The 12,534-nt window shown below is 38.5% G+C and overlaps 1 protein-coding gene across 1 annotated transcript in view; it reads right to left on the bottom strand.

Moving 5' to 3' along the window:
- The window catches only part of DNAH9 (dynein axonemal heavy chain 9), a 570,390-nt gene that overhangs the window by 441,837 nt on the left and 116,019 nt on the right, over positions 1-12,534 (bottom strand). Inside the window, exon 15 of the mRNA XM_055143580.1 lies at positions 3,294-3,429. Within this exon, the coding sequence (XP_054999555.1) occupies positions 3,294-3,429 (136 nt within the window). The remainder of the gene's footprint in view (positions 1-3,293; positions 3,430-12,534) is intronic.

The raw sequence follows: 12,534 nt of genomic DNA, 5'->3' as shown, positions 1-12,534 counted from the left end.
TTACACATGGAGTCAGAAGGAGGAATATACCCATCAGGTGCCCCCTTTGATGTTCTACTTATACTGATCCTTAGCTATCTCTGCTGCTTAATTGGCTACACCCCATGTCAGTGAAACTTAAAATGACCAATTGGATTATTTGATTATCTGACACACTTCCTCCCTTACTTCCACCAAAATATTAACTCACAAATGAAGATACATGACCATGGAAATGAATGACAGAACCACAGAAGAAAAGAAAGCTGCACACTAGCCTGTTATCCTGACCTTGGGCTAATACATTGGCCGACAGATGTATCTGTTCTTTAAGTCAGTGCTCAACTTTTTCTGACCAGATCATCTTAATCTTTACTTCTTTTTTGTGTCCTGTTCCCTTCTCATGTCAATCCACGTCTTGTGTCATGCCTCTTTCCTCATTTACACTATTTTTCTCTGTGTCCTCCTTGTAATATCCCCCAGTTGATAAATGTTGCTTCAAACAACATTTTGTTTGCAGGGGACACATCAGGTACTGCTCAGGGCTTACTCCTGGATCTGTGCCCAGGAATCACTCCAGACAATGCTCAAGGACCATATGGGATGCCAGGAATGAAATCCTGGTTGGTCACTTGCAAAACTAGCACTCTATCCACTGCACTGTATCTCCAGTCCCCTAAGCAACATAGTTGATGAGAGTGTTGTTACTGTAACTCAGTTATTCACCCGAACTAAAAATTCCTGAATTCTTCAAAGATAATCTAAGACTTGGGACTTAATTTCAAAAATTAAAAAAAAAAAAAGGTAGATCTGCATTGCATCTCAGAATTACATAAAATTCATACTTAAAGGAATGAAAGTTTACTTAGATCATGGAAACTATACTACATTTATAGAGTAGATAAAGCATATTAAGGGGCTGGGGAGATATTACAGGGGTTGAGTTGCTGGCCTCATATCCTGCTGAAGAGTCAGGTTCAACTCCTGGCAATGTGTCCAGTCCCATAAGCACCACCAGGGGTCACTCCTGAACAAGAAATAGCTTCCCAAAATAAAAACAAAAAATGAGAGACATGCTTTGCAATGTACTTTTGATGTATTATGTATTACAATGTTTGTTTAAAATTTATAATTGAATGGATTGTATACATACACTTTACAGAGTTTTGAAACTTTTCATACTATTTCTACTATACAAATTTTGGCTCAATGTTTCAACTTAAGAACTTAAATTTTTGTGTTAGATGTAAAGCCATCATTACCATACTAATCAAATTTCCCAGGTGGTTCTACACATTGGTATAAATAAATCACTTTAGAAGTTAAGAAGGCAATATATTTCTGATGAGTTACTGGAAAGGATAACAGAGGTTTTCTTTTTATAGGTTATCCTCTTCAAGTTTCTTCCTTAGTGTCCCCTAAGATAAGTAACGTCATTCAAATTTAAACTATAGTCTAATTTATCTTGCATAAATTAAATTTTATCTCTAAGTCTTTAGCACAGGTAAATTGTATTACGAAGATGTATTCCTACTCCCAAAGAGTGGAAGATTACATGGACAAAGCTGGAGAAACACTACCATGCCCTGGATGGCCATTGGCTAAGGGCGTGTCCACTACCTTGAGGAACCATTTCTTGAGCAATGAGTACTCTCGTGTGGCAAGGTCATCTTATGAATTTCCAGAGGAGGCCTGAGGCCACTAAACAACTAACACCATAGAAGGATCCCCAAGGAGGACTGTAGGTTGCCAGCCTTCTATTCTGCTGACTGGTTCAATCCCATAGGGATTCAGATATAGACTCTGAGTTTCTGTGTTTCGAGCCCTACTTTGACTAGATAATCTCCCACTGTGGCAACTCTACTGGAATCCCTGTTTCCTGCTACAAGGTCACCATGATCTGATGTACCTGTGCTCTCTTACAGCAAAAATACAAGCCTTTTCTCTCAGTTACTCTATCTTAGACTATTGAAGGCACATTTGAGTTCTATCTAGCACTAGTCCTTATTTCTTCTGCATTTTCAGCCAATGTTCTGTACATGCCTTCTTTTATAAGCTAGATATATGAATATTTAATTTGATTTAACTATGCACGTGAAAACCCTCCACCCACCCCACCCCCATGATATGTCTTAAACTCTATTTGTCTTCATTTGTAGGCTTCAAAATATTTACTTCTGCTATTCCACCTATTATTGACTAATAGTCCTCCGTTCTTTCCTGTGCATTCAATAAGTAAGTGCATGCACTCTCTTGCCCCGTGCATTCAGTGGCCATGAGTGGCTCCCCATTCCAGCCTGCAGCTGCCACCAGCAGACACAGGAAGGAGGGAACGGGGCCAGCAAGCTGGTTGGTGAACAGTGACCATTTATTCCAATCTCTGTCCCACCATTTATTCCATTCTCCCCGCATGCCTCTTTCACATCAAAAAACTTCTGTTTCTTACATTTAACCTAGCTAGTACAATTTCTTCATATTCCCAAAAGTCTATAGTGATAAAGTAGATACTGGCTGTGGGTCTAGAATGTCCCCATCCCATTGTCATGAGTGTATTTCAGATAAGCCCCCAATAGTTCCTACACTTTCCATCCCCAATTTACTCACTTTCATTTGGCAAAACTTTCCTTAGGTGAAATTAGACTTTATTGGCTAGGGAGAGAACTCAAAGGAGTGGAGCATATACCTTGCATGTGTGAGGTCTCATTTTATTCTTAACACCAGATGTCCACACACAGCATTTTTCCAGGGCAGCTCTGGGATGGTTCATGCACTATCAGACCCAACCAACTAGTAATTGCTCCTGTTTTGGCCCATGCTAAATATACTGGTATCACTGGAAGTAACTGCAGACTTCTGAGCACAACTCGAGGGACCCCACTTTTCCAAATGAATTAGTTTGCTTTTAAATGCTTTTACATTTACTATACGATTCACTACCTGACCGCCTTGCTTATCACTTATGCTATGAAGATTCAAAAGTTCTTATCTAGGGTTGGAGCCTTAGTACAGCAGGGAGGATGTTTGCCTTGCATGCTGCCAACCCAGGTTTGATTCCCAGCAACCCATATAGTCCGCTAAGCACCACCACGAGTAATTCCTGAGTGCAAACTCAGGAGTAACTCCTGTGCATCGCCGGATGTGACCAAAAAAAAACAGTTATTATCTTAAAATAATTATACCTTTGCTATCAAACTATGTGTTAATCACAAAATATTTACCACATTTTAGAAAAAAATCTCACTTTAGTATAAGGTTTCAAAAGCTATCACTATAATCTTCACAATGTCAACACACATTCATAATCCAGAAAATACCAGTATTTTCCAGGAGGTACTTGAGAGAACACTCAATGGCTTGAAAGAATCCATCCAGCAACATATTATCAATGTAATCAATATATGTCTTCCAGGCACTGGAGGTTGAGTCAGCTGAAAACAGACCCAGGTTTTCCTATAAGATGAAAAATGTGTGAAAAACATATATGATCACATAAAAAACTGGTAAAATTGCCATTAAAAGGAATAAAAACAACATAAAATTATTCTTATATGTAATTTTTTATTCATGTATGCCAAATTCATATTACCTAGTAGGTACAATACTTGATTGAAAGGAGCCAGGGATAATAAAGGAAATATGGTACCTTGCCATTACTGAGGAAGGAGAAAAGGGTCAGCAACCATCATGGGAGGAATGTTAATGAATGCAGTGTACATTTTATGCTGATTGAAATGATGTAATGTGATTGATTGAGGTAATTTAATTCACTGAGTAATATGTAATGAGTAATACGTGATTTGGTTGATGTAATGTTTGAATGATGTAATCTTGACTGATAATGTAATGTGAAAGAAGTTACACAAAAGGAAGCTAGGTTGGGTAGAGGAAGAAATATTAAGGGTAGAAGGTATTCCGATTTAGTTTTGTAAGAAATGTATATCTTGAGTAAGTAAATGATTGCCTGGATAATTCTTAGAAATGATCTGATCATCTTCAATATGAAATAAAAGTCTTTATCATGCCATGTGGCTTAGAAAAATATAGAAATATGCCTGCCTCTCTGACCCATTGATATGGCAAGTACAGACATTCCATTTCTTTTTCACCATTTTCATTACTAAACTTATTTAATAGCAACCCTCCATTTATCTTATATATTTAGAAAAACCGATAAACACTTTTAAAATGCATATTTCTAGTAAAATCACATCTATTTAGGAAATGTTGGCATGTTCTACCTTTCCTGGGATTTAAAATTTCTTATGATCCTGAGGTTTTTTTTATTGAATCACAGTGAGATACAATGACAAGCTTTCATGTTTGAGTTACAATCACACAATGTATGATCCTGACTTTAAGCAATAAAACTAAAAATGTATTACTTACAACTTCTTTCCTAAGTGAACGTAAATTTTTCTTACTGATATAAAGTCATAACACAATGATAACAGAGTTGCTTTCAGTGTTTGTATATATTTATATGTATATGTACGCTTCTTATATTTTATATGAAATATCACTGTCACTGTCACTGTCATTCTGTTGCTCATTGATTTGCTCGAGTGGGCACTAGTAACGTCTCATTGTGAGACTTTGTTGTTACTGTGTTTGGCATATCGGATATGCACACGTAGCTTGCCAGGCTCTGCCATGAGGGTGGGATACTCTCGGTAGCTTGCTGGGCTCTCTGAGAGGGGCAGAGGAATCGAACCCAGGTCGGCTGCATGCAAGGCAAACGCCCTACCGCTGTGCTATCATTCCAGCCCACATTTATATTTTAAAACTTACTTTGTGACTGCTTTGTTCTACCTCTTCATCACAATATCACAGAGATGGTTATATGTACCTTTTATGTTCATACTTCAAATATACTATAGTCTAAGGAGCAAGCATGTTGGCTTTTTCCATGAATTTACAATAAATTAAAGGACATGAAAGAAACAGTGGAACACACAGCCAATAAAATACAGAAGAAATGAGAGCGGAAATAAGTAAGCTACAAACAGAAGTGTCACTAAAAAAAGATTCAGTAGATTAAATTACAAACTCAGTGAATGCCCTCAACAGTAAAATGAAAACAGCTGAAGACAGAATCAGTGAGCTTAAAGATAAGCTGCAGAAAGCATACAGGGAACAATATACAATGGGAAAAGACCTCAAAATAGCTTTAGGGCAAATCAGAGATGTAGGGGATGAACTCAAGAGGAACAACATAAGATTCATTGGAGTACAGGAAAGACAGGGAGGCAACCTCAATGAAGTAGCAACAATTAAAGATATCATTGCTGAGAAGTTCTCAGAGGTGGTGAATGCAGGCATCCAGATACAAGGAGCCTGAAGGGCACTTGCTGAAAGAAACACTAATAAAGAGCCTCCAAGGCATTATAATCAGAATGATGAATGCCACAGATAGAGACACCAATACTGCAAGCAGCAAAGTCAAAGAAGGAAATCAGATACAAGGAGCATTCCTTAGATTTACAGCAGACTTATCAGAGGAAACTTTCCAAGTCCAAGGACAATGGTGGGATACAGTGAAAAAAACTCAATGAAATGAAGGCCTCCCCAAAAATACTCTGTCCGGCTAAACTCTACTCAAACTTGAAGAAACTATAAACCATTTCATAGATAGACAACAGCTCAGAAACTTCATAGACTCAAAACCAACCTTAAAAGAAGGATGAAAGGGGCTATGTAAGACAAGAAAACCCCCTACAAGCACAATAAACCTCTAATAAGATTGTACAAAACCCCAAGACAATAATCTTTCTCAATGTCAATGGTCTAAATGTACCAATTAAGAGACACAGGGTGGCAAAAGGGTTAAAAATCTTTCTAATCAACATTCTACTGCCTACAAGAAGCACATTTGAACAGTCAGATCAAACACAATCTCAAAATCAATGGATGGAAAACAATCCTTCAAGCAAACAACTCCCTCAAAAAAGTCAAAATGTTCATACTAATATCTGACAACATAGATTTCAGGCTGAAAAATATTAGAAGAGACAGTGAAGGTCTTCTTCTTCTTCTTCTTTTTTTTTTTTGCTTTTTAGGTCACACCCGACGATGCACAGGGGTCACTCCTGGCTCTGCACTCAGGAATTACCCCTGGCGGTGCTCAGGGGACCATATGGGATGCTGGGAATCGAACCCGGGTCGGCCACATGCAAGGCAAATGCCCCACCCGCTGTGCTATCACTCCAGCCCCGAAGGCCAGTTTTTAATAATCAAGGAATATGTACAGCAGGAAGAAATCACAGTTCTAAACATATATGCACCTAATGAGGGACCATAAAAGTACTTAAAACAACCACTAATAAACTTCAAGGAGGACATTGGTAGCAACACAATAGTACTTGGAGACTTCCACACTGCCTTATCACCTCTGGATAGATCAACAAGATTAAAATTCAGCAAGGAAGAATGGAAGAGAGAATGCTAATAGATGTACACAGGGTTTTCCGTCCCCAAAGATGCAAATATTTCTCAGGAAGGAAGAAGGTGTCCACATAAATAACTTGACAGCTCAAGATCTTAGAAAAGGAACAACAAAAGAAGTCCAAATCAGGCGGGAGGAAAGAAATAATAAAACTTAGACCAGAAATAAATGGCATGGAAATCCCCCCCCCCCAAAAAACCCAAAAAATCTGAAAGATCAATGAAAGCAAGAGCTGGTTCTTTGAGAAAGCTTAATTAGGGAGGTAAAGGATCTATACAAAGAAAGCTACAAAACGCTATCTCAAGAAATAAAAGATGTCACAAGGAAATGGAAACATCCCCTGCTCATGGATTGGGAGCATTAACATCGTCAAAATGGCAATACTCCCCAAAGCGTTATACAGATTCCATGTGATCCCTATAAAGGTACACATGGCATTCTTCCAAGAATTTGACCAAACACTCCTGAAATTCATATAGAACAATAAATCCCAACGAATAGCTGAGGTAATTCTTGGGGAAAAAAAGATGGGAGGCATCACCTGCCCCAACCTCAAACTGTACTACAAAGCAGCAGTAATTAAAACAGCATGGTATTGGAACAAAGACAGATTCACCCACCAGTTGAATAGGGCTGAATACCCTTACGCACACCCTCAAATGTATGGTCATCTAATATTTGATAAGGGAGTAAGAAATATAAAGTGGAGCAAGGCAAACCTCTTTAACAAATGGTGCTGGCAAAACTGCAAAAAAATCGGCTCAGTTACATGCAAAAAATTGGCTCAGACCTCTACCTAACACCATGCACAAAAGCCAGATCAAAATGGATTAAAGATCTCAATACCAGACCAGAGTCCATAAATACATTGAATAAAAGGTCGGCAAAACCCTCCACGACATTGAAGCTAAAAGTATCTTCAAAGAGGAAATGCCACTGACCAAGCAAGTAGAAAGAGAGATAAACAAATGGGACTATATTAAACTAAGAAGCTTCTGCACCTCAAAAGAAACAGTGACCAGAATACAAAGACAGTCTATTGAATGTGAAAGGATATTCACCCAATACACATATGATAAGGGGTTAATGTCAAGGATATACAAGGCACTGGTTTAACGCTATAAGAGGAAAACATCCAATCCCATTAAAATAGGGTGATAAAATGAACAGAAAAGTTCTCATAGAAGAAATCTGAAAGGCACATGAACAAATGCTCTTTATCACTAATTATCAGGGAAATGCAGATCAAAACAACAATGAGATATCATCTCACACCACAGAGACTGGTTCACATCCAAAAGAAGAAGAGCAACCGGTATTGTTGTGGATGTAGACAGAAGGAGACATTCCTTCACTGCTGGTGGGGAAAAAAAGATGGGAGGCATCACCTGCCCCACCCTTAAACTGTACTACAAAGACTGAACTGCTGGTTCAGTCTTTTTGGAAAATAATATGGATGTTTCTCAAAAAACTAGAAATTGAGCTCCCACTTGACTCTGGAATACCATTTCTGGGAATATGTCCCAGAGATGCAAAAAATACAGTAGAAATGACATCTGAACTTGTATGTTTATTTCAGCACTATTTATAATAGCCAGAATCTGGGGGGAAAAAGCCAAGTACCTGATAACAGATTACTGGTTAAATAAACTTTGGTAAATCTACACAATGGGATACTATGCAGCCATTAGAAAAGATGAAACCATGATAAGTGGATCAACATGAAGAGTATTATGCTAAGTGAAATGAATCAGAGAAAGAAGGACAACATCGTATGACTGCACTCATTTGTGGAACATAAAGTAACAGAGTGGGAGACTAACACCCAAGGATAATAGAGATAAGGGCCAGGAGGATCGTTCCATGGCTTAGAAGCTGGCCTCACATGCTGGGGGAAAATGCAGCTGGGATATAAATGGGACCACTAAGTGAATGATGCTTGGAGGGCTCCCTCGGAATGGGAGATATTTGCTGAAAGTCAACTATAGACCAAACATGATGGCCACTTACTACCTGTGTTGCAAACCATAACACCCAAAAGGAGAGAGAGAGAGAGAGAGAGAGAGAGAGAGAGAGACAGAGACAGAGACAGAGACAGAGAGAGTAAAAGGGAATGTTCCTGCCACAGAGACTGGGTGGATGGAGGGGTGAGGTGGGGGTGGCGGGTGGTGGGAGTGATACTGGGAACATTGGTCCTGGAGAATGGGCACTGGTGGAGGGATAGGTACTTGATCATTGTATGACTGAAACATAACCATGAAAGTTTTAGAGTCTGTAACTGTATATTACAGTGATTCAATAAAAATATGTATTAAAAATAAAAAATTATTTTGTACTTGAGCCTTATTGTGGTAATTATATTTTTCTTTTTATAAATGAGGCTTATTTTCTCTCTTGACATACATATAACAAAGTTACTTCATATTACTTTTCTAAAATCTTAAAAGAGTGACAAATAGGGGGACTAGAACTATAGCACATTGGGCATGGCATTTGCCTTGCACGCAGCCAACCCAGGTTCGATTCCCAGCATCCCATATGGTCCCCTGAGCACCACCAGGAGTAATTCCTGAGTACAGAGCCAGGAGGAGTAACCCCTGTGCATCACTGGGTGTGACCCAAAAAGCAAAAAAAAAGCAAAAAGAATTATTAGAGAAAATATCAATAAGTCCATTTGTGATGTTAATTATTATATACAACATTAGTGATACCATATTCTATACCATGATTGGAAGTTTCTCCTGTCCTTTAAAGAAACTCTTAAATTTTGCAAAACTCGTTTCTAGGCTATAAATTCCTTGAGCTGTTGCTTGTCTATGAAGCTCTACATAGTTCCTTCAAATTTGAATGATAATCTCGCTGGAGAGAATGTTCTTGGTGATGTGTTTAATTCATTGAGTTTTTGTACTATATCTTCTATATTTTTCTGGTTTGTGGCACCTCGTTTGATAGATCTACTGTACACCTATGGGCTTTCCTTTGTATGTAAGTTCCTTTTTATCTTTCTGCTTTCAATATTCTGCCACTGTCCTTAGATTTTGTCATTTCAAGCACAATATGCCTAGGTGTTTAACAAATTGAGTCTATTTTCACTGGGTTCCTTTGGGTCTCTTCAATCTCAGTGTGTAATCTTCAGCTCTGGGAAGGCTTTATCAATGCTTTTTAAACTACTTTTTTTAATATTGTTTCTTCACATTTGCCTTCCTGTTCTTCAGGGATGCCCAATAAGTCTTACATTGTTCCTCTTGAATTCATCCCATAATTCTCTAGTATGCCATTCGTTTCCTTCAGACTCTTTCCCACTTTCTATTGGGCAGTCTTGTGCTTCAGGAGTTGTGGTGTGGGCCCTTAATATGATGCAGGCTGTATATAGAGGCTGCTGGGATTCACCCAGGAGAGGGTGGTTCTGACTCTAGTTTGGAACTCTGCCTCCCATCTGGAATAGGCTCAACAGCCTGTTAGCCAGAGGTGAGCCTCACCTGGGACAGTGGAGCACTAAACAGAGAAGTTCAGGCTATACTGCTGCAACTTTTTGAGTCTCTGAATATTAAGTAATGCGGTTTTAAAACAAGACTTAGCAAAGTCTGGCATAGAACAATTATTGGTGACTCTAAACTGAATGAGGATATGTAGGTCTCAAAAGAGTGTTGAAGGATGATAATCTCCTACAAAAAATAATGAAAATTTGATGCAGATAACAGAATTTTGGTTGAGACCCTGGAGATTCTATTTAATGAGCTGTTCTATTCTAAATTAGTACTCTTATGTCATTTATAACAATGGTTTGGTTTTTTGTTCTGTTTTTCATAGAACCCTCTTGTTCTTTGGGTGTTTTGGATATTTTAATTAGTAGCACGTAGCACTGTTGTCCCGTTGTTCATCGATTTGATCGAGCGGGCACCAGTAATGTCTCCATTGTGAGACTTGTTGTTACTGTCTTTGGCATATCAAATACGCCACAGGTAGCTTGCCAGGTTCTGTCATGTGGACAGAATACTCTCAGTAGCTTGCCAGGCTCTCCAAAAGGGATGGAAGAATCAAACCTGGGTTGGTCACATGCAAAGCAAACACCCTACCCACTGTGGTATCGCTCCAGTCCCAAATACAGAATATAATAAAACTATTATATATACAAACAGAAAATTTGATACTTAACTGAGAGAAACTAATCAAAAATATGCAGAAAGCTCTTAAGCCAGTTGGTATGGATCAAGTCTGGAATGCCTCTTCTCTAGGCTTTTTGTTACTTTGTTTTTGGTACTCAGGGCTCTCCTGACTCTGATTCAGGATCATTCATGGCAAGAATGGGGGCAACCTTTGGGGTATCAGGAACCAAACCAAGGCCAACTGTGTTCAAGACAAATTTCTTACCAGATGTACTTATTTTTCACTCAAGAAATTTATTTTATGAATGAAAAATATAGATATATTGCAGTTAATAGATGCTGCAATTTTCAAATAAAATGTCATAACCCGATGAAAGCTCCTCAGATTTGGTATAAAACACACACTCAAGAAACTCATAATAGAAGTATAAGGCAGAGGGAGGGTGTGAAGGGGGGTATACCAGGGAAATTGGTGCTGGGAAATGTGCACTAGTAGAGGGATGGGTGTTTGATCATTGTGTGATTGTAACCCAAATATGAAAGCTCGTAACTACCTCATGGTGATTCAATAAAATTTTTTTAAAAAAGAAACTCATAATAATAAGCTTTTGAAATCATAAGAATGAATACAAAGAAAACCCTTTAAGGAAAATTATAGTCAAAAGGAAAAATTACAACTAGAAAATAACATATTAAAAGCAGTCTAAGAGAACAAAACACTACATAATAGGGAAAAAGATACAAATTATGGCTGACAAATCATCAGAAACATTGCAGGGTACAAAACAACAAAATGATATTTAAGAAAAAAGTAAGATCATTTTTACAGGATTATATATTCAGTGTGACTCTACTTCAAAGAAATAGAGGTGAACTAAGGACATTTTGAAAAATTAAAAGGATATACCACTAGCAAACCTGAACTTCTAGAACCACTAAGGAAAGTTCTTTAGGATGAATAGAAGTGATCACAGATGATAACTCAGTACTGCATAAGCAAGAAAAAATCTGGAAATTGTGAATATGTGGGTGTATATGAAACTATTGAAGTGAACCGTTACTACAGTTTTTGTATTCCATGAGCTAACACAACAGATTATTACTACATTTTTGCATTATCCATCTTTTCCCACTTTTTTTACATTCTACCCATTTGTTTCTTTGGATCCAAATTTCTTCTAAACAATGCATAATAGAAACTTACTGGCATTTTTAAAATTATTTAAAAAACTGGAATTACAAAGTTGATATTTTAAGCATACAATATTTCTACACCAATCTCACTACTAGCGTACATTTCACCCCACCAGTGTTCCTGTGCCCCATCACACTCTGCCCCACTTCCCGCCTGCCAGCCTGAGAGGTGCATTTCACAGTTTAGTGGCTGTACTTTAAAACTCATGTTTTCAGGGACCCTCTGCTCCTAAAGACCTTCTAACCCATTTTGGCATTCAGAGCAGCTTCCTACAGTAATGCACTGGGATTGTGAGCTAGGCTAAAACTCCGTGCTGCCCAGAGAGGGATCTTTCCTCTCCACCCTGTTTTTTTGCATGGAAAATGGCAGCGGCAGCAATATTCACGTGGCGGGAGCCACCTCCTAAGACTCCTAACCCAGAGGTATATGGTTTTTACACTTTGGGGCTCATAGGCAATCATGGGAAGTGGGTGTTACCGGCACGCCCTCGGCCCAGATAAATCGGGAGCAGCTGAGAGCGAAATGGACCCTCTGCTCCTAAAGACTTTGATTCCAGAGAACTTCTAACACATTTTGGCATCCAGCACAGCTTCTTACAGAAATGCACTGGGACTGTGAGCTGGGCTATGCAATTTCTGGTAGAATTTTCCCTGGACTTTATACAGAAATCCAAAACCGCGTGGCCACGGCAGACTTAACATCTCTTAATTGTCAGCAATGTGAAACGGTTCCTTTTTAGCAGGTCTGACTTTAGGGGGAAACTCCAAACAATAACAGTGAGTTTTTTGTTGAAATATTGAAGGTAATCAAAG

Source organism: Sorex araneus, chromosome 6 (assembly GCF_027595985.1).
Source record: "Sorex araneus isolate mSorAra2 chromosome 6, mSorAra2.pri, whole genome shotgun sequence".
Lineage (NCBI taxonomy): Eukaryota > Metazoa > Chordata > Mammalia > Eulipotyphla > Soricidae > Sorex > Sorex araneus.
Note: the sequence above shows the minus strand (reverse complement) of the source record. Positions and strands in the feature narration are given on the sequence as shown.